At 40.5% G+C, this 22,658-nt stretch overlaps 1 protein-coding gene across 1 annotated transcript; it reads left to right on the plus strand.

Moving 5' to 3' along the window:
* Positions 1-138: 138 nt before the first annotated feature.
* tmprss13b (transmembrane serine protease 13b) lies at positions 139-22,214 on the plus strand. Its single transcript, XM_036580947.1, has 13 exons — positions 139-333; positions 3,533-3,722; positions 6,787-6,903; positions 7,046-7,162; positions 8,326-8,452; positions 10,652-10,747; positions 11,392-11,435; positions 11,529-11,691; positions 13,680-13,858; positions 15,746-15,844; positions 17,993-18,135; positions 21,065-21,220; positions 22,135-22,214. Exons 1-13 carry the CDS (start codon positions 307-309, stop codon positions 22,147-22,149), a joined length of 1,473 nt encoding a protein of 490 aa, XP_036436840.1. The 5' UTR covers positions 139-306; the 3' UTR covers positions 22,150-22,214.
* Positions 22,215-22,658: the final 444 nt, after the last annotated feature.

The following is a 22,658-nucleotide window of genomic DNA, read 5'->3' on the forward strand; positions in this document are numbered from 1 at the left end:
AAGGAAGGCAATGCACCCAAAAATATCACCTTTCACTGAATACGAGCAGAGATGAGCACATGATCTTTTGTTTTTGCACTATGAAGCAAATTTAGTCGCTAAGTGGTGGCTGTCAAACCAGTCGGACGAGAAGGAACACACTGGTTAGGGACGCACAGATAGAGGCCAGGTGACCAGGGTTATTAAGGAAGTTTGGGTTGGCTGTAGTGATAACAGGGACGGGTGACATTGCAAAGTAACAGAGAGAGACAGAACGGTTAACTTTTGGCAGATTCAAACTTCAGCTTCTGTTCTTCAGAGTCTCTGATGGACGACACACAGACCAACGTGCAGGTAGATCTGACTCTTCATTGTGTTATTACTGTTTGGTGATGCTTGTTCTCTTGGAAACAGGTGAAATGCCTACATTGTTCAGAGGGTTTATACACTGACAAATAACATAGGGGGGCTAAGCCTATATTAGAGGGGATCTGGGGGGCAGAGAATTTTTTAATGGCTCCAAAATGTCTGTTCATCATGAACTGTTAGTGTAGCAACAACCAGAAAATGTGTCAAAAATGGTCACATTGGCCCACATTATATCTCTTTGTAGCTTGTATTTGGTGCAGAGCTAGAATGACTTAAGCACTGTGTCTGTCCACTTACAACAGGCACAGGTCGAGCAAAGGTACTGAAGTCAAGCACTGCTCTCTCCTCTCTCTTAGATAAGCTGCAAGGTGCTAAATATATTATTCAAATATGCAGATTATTGATCAGTTCAGTCTCAATCAGAAACTGTGTGATTTTGCTCTGTGGGCATGTTTAATAAGCTGGGTGACAGACTTTCACGGTCATAGTGATAATTATTTTCTCAGGTAAGTTAAATTAAATTCAGTAATTTTAACTGAAAGCTTGTAAAACTCTCCCTCTCTTTCTTCTTGATCACTAACCTCCATCAGATCTGCTCATTCAGTCCTGTCAGCTTTCTCTCCCTCTCTTCCTGTATTTAGTAATACATTCATTTTATTAAACTCAGATTTACAAGAACTCAAAGAAATAATGAGAAATCTATTGTATGTGCGTGTGTGTGTGTATATATATATATATATATATATATATATATATATATATATAATGTACACACACACACACACACTATATTGCCAGTATTCACTCACCCATCCAAATCATTGAATTCAGGTGTTCCAATCACTTCCATGGCCACAGGTGTATAAAACCAAGCACACCAGTGTTTGCCATATTGACTTGACATATTCTTGTTTACAGTAAAGTATTGTCACTGAAAAGGTCATATAATGTTAATCATAACACATTATATCCCTCTATTCTTCAACCTGTACATGGAAATTGAGAGGCGGCAGCTCCATCAAAGGCCAGTCAGATATGTTTATGATTTGTTCCAAAAAAAAAAAAAAGTTCTACATTATTTTATTACACTCAGGTTTACAAGAAAATAATGAGATCAATTCATTCATAATTTTTTTAACTGGTAAAAATCTTCTCGTCTGATCTTGTGTGTCAGACAACAGGACTGTAGCATCTGTCTGACTGTCTGATGTGTTGGTCTCTGACTTTTGCTCAGTACTGTATGTTTCTCACAAATCTATTTCCATATAACTTGCAGACTTGATATGATTGGCTTACAGTTTACGAGGTCTGATGTGATTGGCTTACAAATTACAAGGTCTAATATGATTGGCTTACACGGTCTGATACGATTGGCTTACATGGTCTGATACGATTGGCTTACAACTTACGAGGTCTGATATGATTGGCTTACAACATATGAGGTCTGATATGATTGGCTTACAACATATGAGTTCTGATATGATTGGCTTACAACATATGAGGTCTGATATGATTGGCTTACAACATATGAGGTCTGATATGATTGGCTTACAACATATGAGGTCTGATATGATTGGCTCACAACATATGAGGTCTGATATGATTGGCTTACAACATATGAGGTCTGATATGATTGGCTTACAACATATGAGGTCTGATATGATTGGCCTACAACATATGAGGTCTGATATGATTGGCTTACAACATATGAGGTCTGATATGATTGGCTTACAACATATGAGGTCTGATATGATTGGCTCACAAAATATGAGGTCTGATATGATTGGCTTACAACATATGAGGTCTGATGTGATTGGCTTACAAATTACAAGGTCTGATACAATTGGCTTACATGGTCTGATTCGATTAGCTTACAACTTACGAGGTCTGATATGATTGGCTTACAACTTACGAGGTCTGATATGATTGGCTTACAACATATGAGGTCTGATATAATTGCCTTACAATGTATGAGGTCTGATACGATTGGCTTACAACTTATGAGGTCTGATACGATTGCCTTACAACTTATGAGGTCTGATATGATTGGCTTACAAGTTATGAGGTCTGATACGATTGGCTTACAATTTATGAGGTCTGATATGATTGGCTTACAACTTCCGAGGTCTGATATGATGGGTAACAATGCTCAGTACTGTATGTTTGCTGCAAATTTATTTCCACATTGCTTTGTAAACATTTAAAAACATTAGAATTCATATTTAAACACAATTCTGAACACGTTTAAAACAATACACTAAGCTGTTGAGGGCTTTTAAATTACATACTGTGCTGTGTAAAGTGTTTAAAATTAACTGCACAAACACACCCAAATTAGTTTTCATGGTGTGTAAATGTTAAACACACAAACAATGCAACGCTACACCTCCAGGCAGAAACCAAGTGCAAGACCAGCTCTACTACAGCAGTGCGACATCAGTGATGAACATGAAAACAAGACAGATTTGATTTTACTGTAATTACCGCTCAGGAGACAAAGGCCTTACAGTCTACAAAAGGAAATTCTAGCTAGATGTGTGTATATATATATATATATATATATACACTCATCACCCACCTATCAGACATACATGGATGATCCATATATTATGCATATGTGTATTCATATAGCCACATATCAGTATATGTATATATGACCATATATGTCATTAATATGGTAGCAGCTACAAAAGAATAAACAGTCTAATGTTAGTCTGTTTGACTGCTGTCACTGATTTGACAGACTGAACTTTATCAGTAATTATGCCGGGGTGTGTGAACACAAAACGTTCTGAACACTCCTTTTACAGTGTTACTGTAAACACACATTACCGTCAGGATGAAGCAGCGCATTGAATGTGATACAGGTTTGTTTATTTCCAAATCAAGACTGGACTTGTAACAACAGACACGCACGCCAAAGTCAGTAACGGCAGGACAGGAACACGTCATCATGGATTAATGAAATATGATACACGCCTGTGTCACAACGGAAACCTACTGCATACAACATTACATGCAATACCCACTATTCCACACACTGACACTGAGTTGTTAGGATACTCTCAAGTGCTGAAGTTGAAATTGGGGTAGAATCACATTTAAATGATGTTGTTTAGTATTGATGGACACAGAGCATGCAAGAATACACTGCATGCTAAAAATGTGTTTGTTTTCCTTTTAGTGTGAAGAAAATCCTCCTCCGTATTTCTCTGTGGTGAAGCCGAATGAACCCCCTCCTTCATATGTGGACATCCAGCCACTGCCCAGTGCTTCGGCCATCATCCCCTACTACATCCACCACCCTCTGCCCAAAATACCTGCACCACAAACACCTCAACCTGTTATAGCTCCTACAGCCAGAGTTCAACCAGGTACTACACACAGACACACTATATAAACATATCGTCACCGTGAGAACCAAAGCTCTTATCTCCAAAGTGTTAACTTTACAGGAGGAGGAAACAAGGTTCACAACTTTTACTGTAAAGAGATTTTATTCCAAGCAATTTCGGACAATTTCTATTGGTCAATTCATCATCAGTTGTTCACATAACGTAAATAGCAGCTGTTTTTTTTTCGATTCACGTCAAAAATGACAGAAATGGACATCCAAGGGAGGTTTTGTTCTGATAGTGATGATAAGCGCTCATGCATACACACCTGAAAATAGAAATATTAGTGTAAAACATGCTCATTACCACATGATGATAAATGGATCATTTTTAGGGGGGGGCAGACCAGAACTCATTATGTTAGTGAGCTCAAAAAGTTGATTAATGTCTTCCTGTTGATCTGTATTTGTTGTTCTCTGCCATTGATACAAGTGTTAAAAATAGAAATGTATTATTATTATTATTATTATTATTATTATTATTATTATTATTATTGTAGTAATAGTAGTATTGTTATTATGTGTTAAGGTGTAGCCAGGTAAAACTGAACTAATTTAGCTTCTAATACTAATGGTCTTCCAGCTTTCCTCAGTTTCCCAGCAGAGCAGGGTGATGGAGATTAAGGCCCAGTCTCATTTCTTATTTTTACCCCTACTCTTTGTTTTCGAGTGTCTCTCTTGCCCCATGGAACTGAGTAACAAATCGTAGTGGTTGAAATCTTCCTCTATGAAATGAAACAACCCTCAAATAAAAAAATAACATTACTTCATTATCAGGCTATTAGTGCTGCTCTGCAGGCAACCCTGCCAGTGACAGCAGAGGAGGGTAAAGTTCAGCTCCTCACTGCTGGGCTTTAGTTACATTTAGGGAATCATAATCCTTCAAAGAGGGGGATGATAATTATTTATTACCACCCACCTCTAATTCTTCATTGATATTCAGCTGAAGTCAGCTATTCACCAGTTCACCAGCATCCACCTTCGCGTTTGAATTTTCCCGTTCCACCTTAAATGGTGCAGCAGTTACATGCTGCCGCTTCAGGCGTCAGTACTGCTGGATGATTTAAGTTGGACCAGGAAATGTAGCTAGCAAGCTACCGACATTAACATACTATTTTTTTATGCTTGTTATGAAGAAAAGGATTATAAAACATCGAAATGACATTAAAGTTAATACGATGGTTCTTGTATTAATTTAACAGAGAAAATTCTCATATATGTGGGTTTGTTTGGTTGCTTGCGCAGCCATCTTCCCGGCTTTTCCTCTTCTTTTATAACGCTCTGTTTGGAGTGCGACTCTGAAAAACCTCCTTTTGGAGGGTCATGTAGCCCAAACACTTCACCCTACACCTCTATCTCAACAAAGATCAGGACGCCCTACACCTAGGCATGAACACCCAAAACGGAGGGGTAGGGCTCAGTGGTGGGGTGAGGGGTGGTAATGGGATCAGAATCAGAATCAAGCTGTATTGGCCAGATATGCTTACACATACAGGGAATTTGGTTTTGGTTACAGGAGCTCACAGTTCACAGTCTCTGACAAACATTTCCATGTAGTAAATAAAAAATAAAAATAAAATTAAATTAAATGAAAAGATTGGGCCTAAGTGTAAGATTACATTGGAATTTCAGCTTGAATGCTCCAGGAGGTTCCAGGAAGTATCAGCATCAACTCCCTGGAGATATTCTGAAGACTGGTTTTAAAGCCTCAACCAAGAGCTTTCTGGGATGTCTCAAATCCATCAGTATAGAACATGTGTGTTTCTGATTCTGGATTTTGTAATGGCTGGTAGATAATTGAACTGTTGATGAAGCTTATTAGCCTTGTGCTTCTTGTAACAAACTTTATTAAGGAAAATTATTTCAACCCTGAGACATCTTCAAAAACAGAGTACAAAAATTCAAAATACAGAATACAAATATATCAACAGCTCACAATATTATGCAATTTAGTTAATTTCTGACATTAATTAATTACTGACATTGATTAAAAGTCCAGGGGAACTTTTTTTCCTGTGACTGTCTGTCTGTTGTGCTCAGCCTTTTAAATTCACAGAATATTTGTTTAAAAACAGTTTCTGCAGGTATTACGCATTGTTCAGTGACCGTTTGTAGCACGTCTTCTATTGCCAACGCAAACAATGAACCAATAAAGTTCTAAAACATTTTTGGAAAAAGTCTCGTTAAAAATTCCAAACATCACACTTTTCACATTAATATTAAAATTCAGACCAATGTGCATCAAATATCCTCCATCTGCCGTTCTTGTTCTTGATTGGCCGTCTGGTGTCACAACAAATAGTGATTATAATATCCTGTACAAAACGAATTAAAGGTCCAGAGTTCAATACCTCCAGCAATAGCATCTTCCTGTAGAGCAGAGGTCTTCAAGTCCAACCTCTGAACCAGGTTTCTGGTCCTGTATTTTGTATTCAGTGGCAGTTCATTGAATTATTGAGGTAACTGATTGGTCTCCTAGTGTCACACCTGTGAGTGGCTGCAAAATCCAGGACTGGATACTAGATTCAAGGTCCGGATTGGAAGAGCTCCAGAGTGTTCCTGTTCTTTATATTGTTATTATTATATTACACTGTGTATTAAGAATAGGCCAATAAAAATGATCCAGAATTACTTGTTGTTAAAACATCATATTATATACATTAACCTACATTAAAGTGAAGAGCATTGGGCCTCATTCCCCAACCATTCTTAAGAAGAAAATTTGTCTTAAATCCCACTTACGCAGGTTTCACGAAGATTCCGACGCTCACCAATGTTTTCTCATTTGGGATTTGTTCTTAAGTAAGAACAGAATCTACACCCAGTCAACAGCATAAAGAAGAGGTTTAAGAACACGTCGTGAATCTGACGTAGACTTTCTTAACTTGCTCAAGAACGAATTTAACGAAAACCTGAGGAAGATATTCGTGAATGAGGCCTACTGTTTTTTTTCCTCCAATTATAAAGTTATTATATCCATTTTGGAGATACAAAGTGTTTTTATAACAGTATTCCAAGTCTCAACACAACTCCTCCCCCTTCAGCAGACTCGCCCCAGGCCAGGCTAGTGGTGACACGAAGCAAGAAAGCTCGCTGCTATGGAGGCTCTGGAGGCTCCCTCCTCATCTTGGTAGTCATTGGAATAGCCATCTGGTTAGGAGGTACGAGAAGCTCTCTTCACCTTTATGCCTCTTCATATAACTTCTCATTGTTGACTTTCTGACTCATTGCACATGAAACCAGCCAACAGTGAACGATGAGTGGTATTTAAGGACTGTGTTCTGGCTTTTGGCCTCTGTTTAGTGCATTACAGTGCATCGCTGGTGTCTAAAGGCTCAGAAGCGGACACTTGCCCGTCCTCAGCTGTCGGCTGCGATGGACACAGAGACTGCACGCGGGGCAGCGACGAAACACATTGCGGTCAGTCTCAATGGAAACAGAACAACCATTCAGACCATCACAATGGCAATGCATTTATGTGTGTTTATCACTTCAATCATTTTGATTTAAGTTTTATTTTAATCCAAAATGAAACACACAATATGCATTTTGTGTATTCTGACAGTAATAATTGTGGAGTGATTTTAATCCAGTATGAATCTGCAGTGTGTGTAGTTTTACAGTCTGACAGTAATAATTGTGGAGTGATTTTAATCCAGTATGAATCTGCAGTGTGTGTAGTTTTACAGTCTGACGGTAATAATTGTGGAGCGATTTGAATCCAGTATGAATCTGCAGTGTGTGTAGTTTTACAGTCTGACTGTAATAATTGTGGAGCGATTTGAATCCAGTATGAATCTCCAGTGTGTGTAGTTTTTACAGTCTGACTGTAATAATTATGGACTGATTTTAATCCAGTATGAATCTGCAGTGTGTGTAGTTTTACAGTCTGACTGTAATAATTATGGACTGATTTTAATCCAGTATGAATCTGCAGTGTGTAGTTTTACAGTCTGACAGTAATAATTATGGACTGATTTTAATCCAGTATGAATCTGCAGTGTGTGTAGTTTTACAGTCTGACAGTAATAATTGTGGAGTGATTTTAATCCAGTATGAATCTGCAGTGTGTAGTTTTACAGTCTGACTGTAATAATTGTGGAGTGATTTTAATCCAGTATGAATCTGCAGTGTGTAGTTTTACAGTCTGACGTTAATAACTGTGGAGCGATTTTAATCCAGTATGAATCTGCAGTGTGTGTAGTTTTACAGTCTGACAGTAATAATTGTAGAGATTTTAATCCAGTATGAATCTGCAGTGTCATTTTTATGGTCTGAAGTAATAACTGTGGAGTGAATTGTCTTTTGTACTGGCTGAATCCAGAGCCCCCTCAGCAGTAGTAGTCCTGTTCCATTAGTCATGCTGATAGAAAAACAAAACACACCATGTTCTTAGTGTTATTGTAAACGTCCTGTGGCATAATTTTGACGTGAACATCCGGGCGGTCCATAGGAATCACTTAAAATAGTGCTTTCATCAGCTGTTTATCTGCAAGTTCCTTGTGGTTAACCTGGACATTCGCAAGGTGAGCTGGAGTGTAGTATTGCACCGAATGACCTCTGTTCTCCTCTTGTCTCTGCAGTGCGGTTCGGTGCAGGAAACGAACTCCAAGTCATGACTTCAAACTCCAGCCAGTTTCTTCCTGTCTGCTCTGCGGGCTGGAACCAGAGCCTGGCTGACCAAACCTGTCGGCAGATCGGATTCAGAGGGTGTGTGGAAGATTATTACACTCAGACACAAACGTATAGCCAAGCAGTTTGCTTGACACACAGCACTGCGGATTCACAAGGCAGAGCTGACATTTCGGACGTGCACGTGACCTACGCACAGTGGAACCTTCACATCACGTCTGATTCATTTTTGTTTTATTTTTTTACCCATTCTTTTTCTTCCCGAACTTCTGTTTGACAGACAAGGATATGCCTACGTAAAAAACAGCTATGAACAGTCACTGCTTTGGCTATAGTCAGTGTGTAAAATCCCCCTTGGTATTCGGGGGTCCCATGTTAGCTGGCTACTCTATAGGCTGGCTGCTAACTTACTCACCCTAGTGGCGCTAATAGAAGCTTCAGTGGCCAAAAAAGTTTTGTTCAGCAGTTTCTAGTTTGCTAATATGCTCTTCCACACATTAATTAAGATTCAGTTCTACCCTTTTCAGTCTGAGGAACGAGTAATAATTTCCACCAATCCTTTGGAAAATTGGGCAAGTTTCAGATTCATATTGCAAAGTTTTTCAGAGGCATCCTGACCACACTTCTTAGACTATGAAGAACCAACTGAGTACAGCGCCCCCCCGAGGCAGACCAGTGGTGCACCTCTGCTTAGTTAAGACCACCAAGAATAGGCCTATGTTGCCATTTTGTGGTTTAAGCAAGTTAAACAATGACCTTTCCCTGAATTTGTACCCTGTGATGGACTGGCGATCTGTCCAGGGTATTTTCTGCCTTCTGCCCGATGAGCGCTGGGATAGGCTCCAGCACCACCTGTGACCCAGAAGATTTTGTATCTGGGCGTCTATTTTATCCTAATGAACAGCATAACGTCATTGTAAGTTTATTTTCAGCGACTCCATAAAATTTAGATTTTAAGGCGTTCAGGGGGTCCAAGAGGTTAATTAGGAGGTCCTGGACACCCCCCAGGAACCCCTGTATTTTGCACCATGGCTATAATTGCTGCGTTGTTATTCTCCAATCTTTCAGCCATAGAAGGCCGTACATTTTCTTTAACCTTTGCATTTGTATAGTCACTGTGTTGCTTATCGTATAAGATTTTGTGCTCCACCACCTTGGTGCAATTTTACTGGGCTGTCATCATGACATTCTACAACAAAATCAACAAAATCAACCTGGCTCTGATTAATGATTTTGATGTGAAAGACAGCATTAATACAGATGTGATGGTTTTCAGAACAATAAATGTGACACAATACACAACTTTTCACTTTTCATCAATAATAACCTAAAAAAATTTAGGTTATTATTGATAATAGTCTACATAAACAAGTATTCCGCCAAGAAATGTCGTTCCTTTAGAGTACGGTTTCGTTGACAAGCAACCATGGACCATTGAATGATATTGCAGTCATTTGGTGAATTTTCTGAACATATGATGTCACAGCACTGTTTAATGCAAAGACTTTCACTTTATAAGCGCTTTTTGGTCACCAAATCACCACCGCGAGTCTTATGTAGCACCAATCCAGCAGCGTCCCTCTTCTCACGCTGGGGCTGAATCTTAAATGGCTCCCTGCTCCCTACATAGTGCACGATGTAGGGGTTTGAATACTGGATCCTGCAGCCCAACAGTGCAAAATACCTCGATACATGATGCACTGTTTGGCTGTAGAGGCTAGAATTTCACAACTTTCATAGTTAGCACACTGTTTAGGGAGTACGGAGCCGTTTGGGACTCAGCCTGGGTTTGACACTACTTAATAATAAATGAAACATTTGAAGTGTGTAAGTGATATTTTTCAGACTTTTATACTGCCGTTTTACAGTTAATCATACTGGAAGGACTTTAATTCAAATCTGTGAGATTAATGATGGAGTTGTTTGGGCTGTTGGCTCTTTTAGCCTGTTAGCTAGCTGACCAGCCTGGTTCTAGTTAAGAACATTCACTCGGTGGTCCATGCGAGCAGCAAGAGAGTCATAGATTATTCCATTAACAGCACAAGGGTTTTTTCATGTCGTGGCGCAGTGATGTACAATTCAGTTGTTGTGAGGCACTCATAGGTGTCCATACCATGGACTTTAGGACCGGAACTATTTGCTTAGTAAATAAGCCTTAAATAACCTTTTATTCCAACAATAAACACTAGAGTATTCCTTTAAGATGACTAACCGTGAAAGCAGTGTGTTTTCCAAAAACAGCGCAGTGACTCTAATCTGGATGTTTGTGTTGTACAGGAGTTATCAGTATGGATCCTTGTCCTCAACCTCATCTTGGTTCCTGTCTGTGAGCGGTCAGTCCGCAGACAACATACAGGGAAGACTTAAAGTCACGTAAGAATCTTTCACATAAAAAGCTGAAACCAGTACAAACCAGTACGAATAAGGCAGTGGTGAAACTGGCAAACCAGTTTTTTACCTTTTTACCTCTTTAAACTGTAGTGATACTCTCTGTTAGCTCACTGAGAGACCCTGCAGCTGCAGTGACGCTGTTCCTGAAGGTCCTGGTTGGAGCTTTAAACAGTGAATGTGATACTAATATTGTTCTGCAGGAAACTATATAAAGTCACCATGTATCAAAATTTTAAACTCTGATTTTTTTCAAGGAGCCAAATTAGACTCAGTTATGTTAGTGGGCATATTTTTATATGAATAATAATATTGTCTGTTAGAATATTTAAAACTAGCAACAATAACAGACCACATTAACTTAGTGACTGATTTCTAGCTACTAGTACATAAAGTGACGTCACAGTGTGATGCCAAAAGTTTTGGGTTCCATATTTTTATTTGAAATAATAAATGATGCTTATTTAATTTTTATAAAAAATGTAATTGAACAAATATATATATATTTTTTAACCAGTTTCATCAGGAATGATTAGCTAATGCCTGCGTATAAATACTGGCAGACCACTGGTTTAAATCATTCTGCTGTAACTTTGGCTAACAGTTTAATAGTGTTTGTGTATTTGCAGTTCGTCGTGTCCAGGTCAGCGGACAGCATCTCTCCTGTGCACTGGTGAGTTCTTCACCTGCACCAGCCTCCGTGTGTGTGCAGCACTTAAAAACACTGCTTTGCTAAAGTGTCTTTTCCGTCTTCTTCTTGCTTCAGACTGTGGGTATCCACACACCTCCTCCAGGATCGTAGGGGGTAACGTGGCAGGACTGGGTCAGTGGCCGTGGCAGGCCAGCCTGCACTTCTTGGGATCTCACACCTGCGGAGGCTCTCTGGTGGCCCAGGACTTCATACTGACCGCTGCACACTGTTTCCCCAAGTATGAGCCACACAAAGAGAGGATGGCTGGATGTGTGAAATGGACGAGTGAGTTGGATGTATTAGGATGAGTGGTTGGACAGAGGAATGAACTGATGGATGAATGAATGGATGCACAGATAACGGATATTTGGATGGGAAGATTAATGAATGGACACAATAATAGATTGATAAAATGAAGTGATGGATATCAGTAGATAGATGCATGGATAGATGAATGAGTAAACAGACAGATAAACAGATGGACAGAGTTGCATGGAGAGTTGCATGGGTGAGGGATTGATAGATGGACAGGTGGAGGATTGATAAGCCACAAAGGGTAGACAGATGGATGGATGGATCGACTGGTAGAAGTCTGAATGGATGAACGGCTTAATAAACAAGATGGATATATGGATCAGCTGTGGATAGAGGGATGTATTGTTGGATGGTTGGATAGATAGATGGATGGATGACTGGACAGATGAATGATTTTATGGATGAAGGGAGAAAACAATGAACAGATGAGTGGACAGATAGGTGGATGGGCAGGTGGAGGATGGATGAGGCACAACAGTGGATGGATGGATGGATGGATGGATGGATAAAGGGATGACTAGATGGATGGATGAATCAATGAATGAATAAACAGGTAAGCTATAGAGCTCACTTGCCCTGTCAGGTGGACAGATGAGTGGGTGGATAGATGAATGAGTGGATGGATAAGGCACAGAGAGTGAACTGATAAATGAGTAGACAGTTGGAAAATAGATGAGTGCATGGATAGATGTATAAGGTATATAGAGTAGATGGATGGATGGACAAAAGTATGAATTGCTGGATGGATGGATGGAAGAAATAATGAGTTGATAAATGGATGGATGATTGGATGGATAAAGAGATGACTAGATGGATGGATGATTGGACTGATGAATGAATGAATGAATGAATGAATGAATGAATGAATGAAGGACAGTTGAGCTATAGGTGTTGATAGAGGGATGAATAGGGTGGATAGATGAATGAGTAGATGCATAAGGCACAGAGAGTGAACTCACAAATGAATAGACGTTGGAAAATAGATGAGTGCATGAGTGGATGGATAAGGTATAGAGAGTAGATGGATGGATGGATGAGTTGATGGACAAAAGTGTGAACTGATGAATGGATAGATGGATCTGTGGATAGATAGAGGATGGATGGAGGGATGGATGGAAGAAATAATGAGTTGATAAAGGGATGGATGATTGGACGGATAAAAGGATGACTAGATGGATGGATGACTGGACTGATGAATTAATAAATGCACAGGTGAGCTATAGGGGTGGATTGATGAGTGGATGGATAGAGGGATGAATAGGGTGGATAGATGAATGAGTAGATGGATAAGGCACAGAGAGTGAACTCACAAATGAATAGACCGTTGGAAAATAGATGACGGCATGAATGGATGGATAAGGTATAGAGAGTAGATGGATGGATGGATGGATCTATGGAAGGAAGAAATAATGAGTTGATGAATGGATGGATGATTGGATGGATAAAGGGATGACTAGATGGATGGATGACTGGACTGATGAATGAATGAATGAATGAATGAATGAATGCACAAGTGTGCTATAGGGAGTGGATTGATGAGTGGATGGATAGAGGGATGAATGGGTGGATATATGAATGAGTAGATGGATAAGGCAGGATGAATAAACAGTTGGAAAATAGATGATGTTAAGGTATAGAGAGTAGATGGATGGATGGATGGATGGATGAGTGGACAGATGAAAAGACAGGTGAGCCACAGGGTATAGAGCATCGATTAGACTGAGCTCATTACAGCAGTTGAATGGCGTGATGTAGCCCTGATCTTATGGTTAATTAAAAAATAAAGGACCTCATTTGATTATCATTAATGAATTTTATTAGCAGGTCTCAAGACTGAAAGAATGGATCTATACATGGTTGAATGGACGGTTAAATAGACGGATGTTCACTGTTATTCTATTGCCTCTTCAGAGACTCCGCCTCTAGGCAATTGCCTAGTAACTGGCAAGTGTATTTGGGTGTGGTGTCTCAGTACCTGCTGCCCCTGCCGTACTCCGTAGAGCAGATCACACTGCATGAACTGTACAACTCCCAAACCAACGACTACGACATCGCCATCCTCAAACTCAGCCAGCCCGCCAACCTGTCCAGTCAGTCCACTCACACACAAACACCCTTACACGCTTAAACACCACTGGAATTAACCATTACACACGTTACACATAGAGGTAAAGCTTTTCTGTAGGGCATGTTTATAAGGTTACATGATGCCTACATAGGATCACCATGACAACTCATATAAAAAGGCTTGTTCCAGCATTGTCTGTCATAAACGCTGCTCTTGTCAACTTTGATGTCGAGCTGATATAACACCTGTGCAGGTGATACAAATTCTTTCAGACACTGGGTTGTCATGACACTTTTTGGGTGAAATGATATCGGAAGTTATTACGACTGACATTTATATCACTAAGCTACAGTGTCACGTAATGCTGAAAATGCATAGCAAGCTATGTGTGACATACACTGAGCTATATAGTTTATATCATTTCACCCTAGAAAGTGTGACAACATAGATGTTCTGTCAACTTGACAACAAAGCTGGCAAATCCAACCTTTATGACAAATGACACCTGTTGGAATCAGTGCTTATAAATGTTTATGTACACAATATTGCCAAAAGTATTCGCTCATCTGCCTTCACACGCATGACATCCCATTCTTAATCCATAGGGTTTAATAAGATGTCGGCCCACACTTTGCAGCTATAACAGCTTCAACTCTTCTGGGAAGGCTGTCCACAAGGTTTAGGAGTGTGTTTATGGGAATTTTTGACAATTCTTCCAGAAGCGCATTTGTGAGGTCAGACACTGATGTTGGATGAGAAGGCCTGGCTCACAGTCTCCGCTCTAATTCATCCCAAAGGTGTTCTATCGGGTTGAGGTCAGGACTCTGTGCAGGCCAGTCAAGTTCTTCTGCATCAAACTCGCTCATCCATGTCTTTATGGATCTTGCTTTGTGCGCTGGTGCGCAGTCATGTTGGAACAGGAAGGGGCCGTCCCCAAACTGTTCCCACAAAGTTTGGAGCATGAAATTGTCCAAACTCTCTTGGTCTGCAGAAGCATTAAGAGTTCCTTTCACTGGAACTCAGGGGCCGAGCCCAACTCCTGAAGAACAACCCCACACCATAATCCCCCTCCACCAAACTTTACACTTGGCACAATGCAGTCAGACAAGTACCGTTCTCCTGGCAACCACCAAACCCAGACTCGTCCATCGGATTTCCAGATGGAGAAGTGTGATTGGTCACTCCAGAGAACACGTCTCCACTGCTCTAGAGTCCAGTGGTGGCGCTTTACACCACTGCATTCGACATGCAGCTGCTCAGCCATGGAAACGCATTCCATGAAGCTCTCTACGCTGTTCTTGAGCTAATCTGAAGGCCTCATGAAGTTTGGAGGTCTGTAGCGATTGACTGCAGAAAGTTGGTGACCTCTGCGCACTATGCGCCTCAGCATCTGCTGACCCCACGCTGTCATTTTACGTGGCCGACCACTTCGTGGCTGAGTTGCTGTCGTTCCCAATTGCTTCCACGTTGTTATAATACCACTGATAGTTGACTGTGGAATATTTAGTAGTGAGGAAATTTCATGACTGGACTTGTTGCACAGGTGGCATCCTATCATGGTACCACGCTGGAAAGTGACCCATTCTTTCACTAATGTTTGTAGAAGCAGTCTGCAGGCCTGGGTTCTTGGTTTTATAAACCTGTGGCCATGGAAGTGATTGGAACACCTGAATTCAATGATTTGGATGGGTGAGTGAATACTTTTGGCAATATAGTGTAGATCTGTGTCAGTTGTCATAAGGGACTTATGTAGGTGCCATGTAGCCTTACTGTCCTACAGTAAAGTGTTACCCAAATTAATGTCCATTTGTTATTGCTGTTCATTGATTATGGTCTCATAATACAAACAACTTTGGTTGTGATTTATATGTGTAGGAAAATGCTCACTGTGTGTGCAATGCTGTTGTAGGTACAGTCCAGCCTGTGTGTCTTCCTGCATTTGACCAGACCGTCTCTGCAGATACACAATGCTGGACGTCAGGCTTTGGTGCCACGTATGAAGGAGCAGGTGTGTCAAAATCAACATTTATAGGGTACTTTCTATCGGGAGGCGTCTGTCGCAAACACTAACCCCTAAATTTACACTTGTGAAAACAATACATTTTTAAAAACTTTTTAAGGTGAAGTTTTAGATTTTTATGCGGTAAAAATGTGCTAAAAAATGCTGTCCTATGTTTTCATTTCAGTACCGAAACACAATTTCAGTCTGTAGGCGTGTCCCTTCATTTTAGATCAGGAAGTGAGGCTGCGTCCCTGTCCCTCATGGCCACATAGTGAGCAGTTAGATCCCATTGTTTAAGTAAATGTGTCCCAAAGTCTGAAAATCAGTGTGGAACATTAAGAATTGTCACTACCAAAACACATTTTCTACAATTAAGTGGGCGTTTTTGTGTTTTAATTAAAAAATATTCTGATTTTATGTGTGTGCAGCTGTTCTCAGCTGTGTTTGCGACTCATGTACTGGCTAGTGCTTTTGAGTTATACTCAAAATGAGCTAAAATTGTCACCAAAGAAACAGTCACTACTAAAACATTTCGTAAAGTTTCGGTAGTAAACATATTCATAACATAATAAACATGATTAAGGAATAGAGTCACTTAATACAAAAGGATTTTAGTCTAAATTCCAAGTCAATTAAAAGTCCAAAGTGTGTTTTGAACTCTGTACCAATGCGGTAGAATGATCCATATCCACTTCTTCAACTCCTTGAGACCACCGGTGGTTCCAAAACGCACTTCGTCATATTCTTCATGACTGTCATATTTCATAAGCTACAATCAAAAGGTGGGTGTCATATGAGGCTGTAACTGTCTTCTTTCCAGTCAGATGGGTGATGTCATTTTAAACCCTTATAATAAAAGAAGCTGAACTCACATTTTTTGTCTACTGAAAGTCGACCCATTTTTCCACAAATCTGGGCTATAAACTATAAACAGACGGCGTCTCTTCAGTGATCTGCTCTTCAGTGATAATAATTTTTATAAAATAATACAAAGAGCATCTAAGATTTTTATCTTTCAGCAGTAAATTGTAAGCATATAGTAAAAAACACGTCCTGTTAATTTGAGGGGAACTTTTACATAAATAAAATAAACATGTACATTTATTTCATGCAGTTACTGAATAAGTTGCCTTACGATTTGGTCATATAAATTCAGATGGAACAACCAAAATATACCCTGGAGAATAAGAGGTTAAAACCACCTCCTTGTTTCTACACTTATTGTCCTTTTTATCAGCTCCACTTGCCATTTAAGTGCACTTTGTAGTTCTACAATTACAATCTGCTGGGGTTTTTAAACACTGTGTCCACTCACTGTCCACTCTATTAGACACTCCTACCTTGTCAGTCCACCTTGTAGATGTAAAGTCAGAGACGATAGCTCATCTGCTGCTGCACAGTTTGTGTTGGTCATCCTCTAGTCCTTCATCAGTGGTCACAGGACGCTGCCCACAGGACGCTGTTGGCTGGATATTTTTGGTTGGTGGGCTGTTCTCAGTCCAGCAGTGACACTGAGGTGTTTAAAAACTCCAGCAGCACTGCTGTGTCTGATCCACTCAGACCAGCACAACACACACTAACACACCACCACCACATTAGTGTTACTGCAGTGCTGAGAATGATCCACCACCCAAATAGTACTTGCTGTGTGAGGGTCCATGGAGGTCCTGACCACTGAAGAACAGGGTAAAAGGGGGCTAACAAAGTATGCAGAGAAACAGATGGACTACAGTCTGTAACTGTAGAACTACAAAGTGCTCCTAAGTGGAGCTGATAAAATGGACAATGAGTGTAGAAACAAGAAGGTGTACTTAATGAGTGGCCAGTCGGTGTGTGTGTGTGTGTGTGTGTGTGTAAATAAACTTAAAAGGTGAATATTGTTTTTTAAGGGTGATTATGAGAATGTTTGGAAATGGCAATGTCTATTCGAAGCCTGTGAGATGCTGTTCAGGCCAGCCCTACTAAACAGTTTGTACATGTCAACAAACAAGGACTTGCGGGACACTTTTTTGTCTGAGAACACATTGACAGTAGTAAATGTGTATTGTGCCCTTGCCACATTCTGTTAATATCAGGTGTGAGCCGTGCCTCTGACGCCTGCTGGAGATTTCAGTGTGCGTGTGTGTGTATTTGTGTGTGTTTGGGTGCGTCCAGGCTTTGGCTCCAGTAAGCTGATGGAGGTGGCAGTGGATATAATCGACTCGTCAGTGTGTAACAGTGCTGAGGTCTATAACGGGCGGATCACGCAGAACATGCTGTGTGCGGGAGATCTAAACGGGGGGAGTGACTCCTGCCAGGTAACACATTGCCACGTTATACAAGTTATATATTATACGTTATATATTTTAGCCACGTTATACAAGTGTAAAAGTCTCTCCAAGCTACATTTAAGAACCAAAACCCCTCCCAATACTGTGACTCCTCCCCCCTCTGTTCTACGTATGGGGAAGACCTCGCTCACTGGACCGCGACCACAAAACAGAGGCATCGCTGCCCCTTCAGTTCAGCTCCTGACGCGAATTTCCCCTCTGAGTTTAATTCAGTAGCGTCCTGAGCTGCGTAAAATAAAGTTTAGCTGGTCTTTACTTCATCTCCTCATTATTCACTGTCCTGCTACAATATGTTGTTTTATCATAACGACTAATACATAAGGTTAATTATACGTAGCATCCATCTTTTAGTAAACATTGCTGTGTAAGGAAATAATCATACACATACACACGCATTTTCTGAGCCGCTTATCCTTCTGGGTCACGGGGGAGCTGGAGCCTATCCCAGCACTCATTGGATGGAAGGCAGGAAACACCCTGGACAGGTCACCAGTCCATCACAGAGTACACAGACAGACATATACATTCACTCACACCTAGGGGCAATTTAACATCTCCAACTGGCCTGACTGCATGTCTTTGGACTGTGGGAGGAAACAACACGGGGAGAACATGCAAACTCCACGCAGAAAGGACCCTGGTCACTCAGCCTGGAATAGAACCCAGGCCCTTCTTGCTGTGAGTGCTGCCCACTGTGCCGCTGGACATCATTAACGGCAAGAAAAATTTTGATTTTCGATACAAAAACCGCCTTTGAAATAGAACAAAAAAACAAAGAATATCACAGCCGATTGGTTGTTGCATATAAGCTGATTTGCATATTACATGCCACATAGCAGACTAACCAGAGACGCATTGGATTACCAAGTGTAAATTCAGGGGTAGACGGGGTCTTAGAGACTGTAGTCTATCTGTTGAAGCACTGTTTGTGTTAGCCACCCCCTAGTCCAGGGGTGCACAACTCGTCCAGCACAAAATGTCCAGCACAGTTTGATGAATTACCGGCTTAAACACACCTGATTCAACTCATCATTAATTCTCAGGTGTCTGAATGGGGGAACTACTAAACTGTGCTGGACACGGGCCCTCCAGGATCAGAGTTGTGCACCGCTACTCTTGTCCTTCGTTATTGGTCAGTTTCTGATCATATAGCCACTCTTGGCCAGATATTTTTAGCTTACATCACGTTCGTGTTATTTGTTGTCTTGAAACTATGACCTTCTAAGAAAGGCACATATGTTAACAGCATTGGGCGAAAAAGCTGCTCACACATCTGTACAGTTTCTGCCATCTTGTGGATCATAAAGTGAATTGCACTCTGACATCTGCAGACCACATCTGGGAGTAACACACTATACCATGACATCTGTTTGCACTGGTGACATCTTGATTATTCTCCAGCTAAAGTAGCTTTATTGACACGACAGTATTCAGTTACTGTATTTACGTTCTATTGCACAGATACACTGTTTAAGCTTGTTGAATTTGAGGTTCAGCTGAAGCATCAAATTCACACAATTTTCCTCCTTTACACCAAATGTAGTCTGTCAGCTGAGCATGTCTGATGTGCAGTTTTCGCAATGGAGTGAGAAGATTTATAGAGCTAACAAGTAACGGAGGCATTGTTAGCATCCAATTAGCATCATACAGTCTGCATGCCTAAATAATCAAACACTTGCCTCCAACCGTATTGTTAAAGTGGAATTCCACTGAATTATCACAATTTCTGCATAATTCGGTGGTTAAATCATTCACAGTGGTTTGATGTGAAATGATTCATTGTGGAGAACTTACTGACTCACAGTGGACTCTGGTTCCGTTCTCTGTTCCCTGGTGATAGGAACCAGAGATTGCAATGTCTGCAACATAAATATTGCCATTTTATTTGCTATCCAAAACCAACAGTGAACCTAAATGAGTTTTTATATGTAATGCTGATAAAAGTAAAATAGTAAATATAAAAAAAAACTGTTATAAATTGATTTTAAGTTGTTTTTAAAAACCTTACAAATAAGTTTGAGGCCAAAATTGTACCTCAAAACTATTGTAAAACAGTTTTTCAGACATCAGGAGCACATTCATAACCGTTTTTGTCTAATAACTTTCGAGGAGGTAGTTTGTAGACAGGTTGGACTGCTGGCTTCTACAGTTCTGACTCAGTAAGTTTCCATAGACCAAATCAGAACGTTTGTAAACATGAACGTTGGCTATACTTCCAGGTGGATAACGCGTCCAGTCAGGGGTAGAAGCAGCTCATTTTAAGCAGTGATAAATACAACCAGAACAGACTGAACCGAAATATGTTCAATAATAGTGAACTATTGTTGGGTTCGAGGCTGTAATGTTTGGGGGGGGGGTGCAGAGTCCAGGGTTGAGAGAGAACAAGAGCAGGAGAGAATAAATGCAAAAAGTGTGTTAAGAAAACTCTCCGCTTTATCCACCCACAGCTCCCCTGCTTCTCCTTATTTTATGTTAAGTTTAATTTCAAACCACTAATAAATGCTGCTGTGCTTTGGAGCTCAGCGGTTCAGTGAAAAGCATGCTTTCAATGATTGCTTATAACCTCAGAACAGCTAGTCTTGACTCTGAGACCTTTCAGAGTAAAAACATTCCCCTCATCCTCATCTACAGCCAGGAAACAGGATCAGAGGACGCACAACTAACCAGCAGTCTGGTAAACTACTTTCAGCGTTCAAGCTTCAAGCCAGAAAATGTGGGTTTTCTGGTATTCTTGGCCAAAATATCAGGCCTGGACCGACTTTGTAGAAAATAAATCGCGGACAATATTGGTCTGAAAAATCGCAATTAGATATTTTGCCCAAATCGATCAGCCCTGGATTTTTTTCTGTACTTTTTATGAGAATCAGTTTAATAAACACTCTCTCTCGTTCTGCAGGGGGACAGTGGTGGTCCACTGGTGTGTCAAGAGACAGATGGGCGCTGGTATCTCACTGGAGTGACCAGCTGGGGTGTGGGATGTGGCCGAAAGAACAGTCCTGGCGTTTACAGCAACGTACACAGCCTGCTAACATGGATACACAGCAAGATGGAGGTAGACACACACCACACACACCTGTGTACAAACTCAGCAACGATGAAACGCACAAACACTCAAACACACTCCCTCACTTTCTTACATCAGAGACCACCCTTTATTTAACTTCCAGTCAAACTAGCCATTAAGTAGAAATAATTCATTTTCAGTGTCAGGAAAAAAAACAGAAAATTGTATTTAACAGAAAATACTCAACAACTAAACATAATGTCACATTTTTTCAGTGTGTCACTCTTTATTACGGCGTCCACTCGTTTCAGGAGACTCACTTTCAGTTTCTCAATCAAATCCGCAGGGATATTCTTCCACAGCTCCAAAGTTCAGTCTTAGAAGTTGGTTTAGTATTTTCTGCTTCTCACCATCCAAATAATCAAACACATTCAATGGTGTTGAGGTCTGGACCCTGGGGTGGTCAGTCCATTGTTCAGCTTCTTTGTTTGATGTGTCCGTCTCCTTTTCTCAGTGAGGTTCTTCTTGAACAGCTACACATCCTTTCAGACCCACAGCGCTGAGTCGTCTTCTCACAGTGGAAGGATGGACAGAAACACCTGTGGATGTTTTCAGATCTGAAGCAGCTTGATTTTCTCCTCTCTCTCAGAGATGAAAGCTTTAAGTGCTGCTTATCTGATGGGGGCAGTTTTGGAAGCCCCTGTTCACATATTTTCCTTTGACTTTCCCCCTCTTAGTGCAAATGGATTATCTTATATCAAATGTCCTCATAAATATCTCCTGAATAATGAATAACTCGTACTTGATGGCTGTTTTTACTGGAAATTAATCAAATGAATGGTGGTCTCTGGCTTTTGCACAGGACCATAACAACATAGCTTTTACTGTATAAAGTTTCATTTATTACTAACTGCCTTCTTTCACTTTTGTTTTCTCTCTCTTTCTCTCTCTCTCTTTAATAGCAAGAGAGGCCCTGACCACACGGCACTAAACGCACTTTACGACATGTTCGAGGAAGGCACTGCCCCTGACAGTAACACAGAATAACACAGTCACCGTTTTTATGATATGAGTTTCCATTTTACTGGCCGGTGTCAGTTCATTTTCCTTATGCCAAGAATAAAATGAAGTCTGTGTACGTGTGCAGTTCACTTGCACAGATGCACTAATTCTCACTGTTACTTAAATGCAATAAACATGTCTATGTATGTATTTGGATTTATTTATTTGTTTGTTTTGCTCTGCCAATAGTAAATGGTTTACCACCTTTCAAATGGCTGATATTCTCTTCAGACACATTTGTTTGTGTTAATTTATGCTTCTTCTCAAATGTTTTTGTCCATCAGGTTAAACAAGGCGCTATTAAGACAAGTAGTCTCAAGTTATAAGGCATTTCCACTGATTTCTCAACATTTCTGCAGAATTGAGTCGTTCAGATGTGAACGAAGTCACTCAGAGTGTCCTCTCACAGTGGTCAACATTGTCC

Source organism: Colossoma macropomum, unplaced genomic scaffold (genome assembly GCF_904425465.1).
Source record: "Colossoma macropomum unplaced genomic scaffold, Colossoma_macropomum, whole genome shotgun sequence".
NCBI classification, from domain to species: domain Eukaryota; kingdom Metazoa; phylum Chordata; class Actinopteri; order Characiformes; family Serrasalmidae; genus Colossoma; species Colossoma macropomum.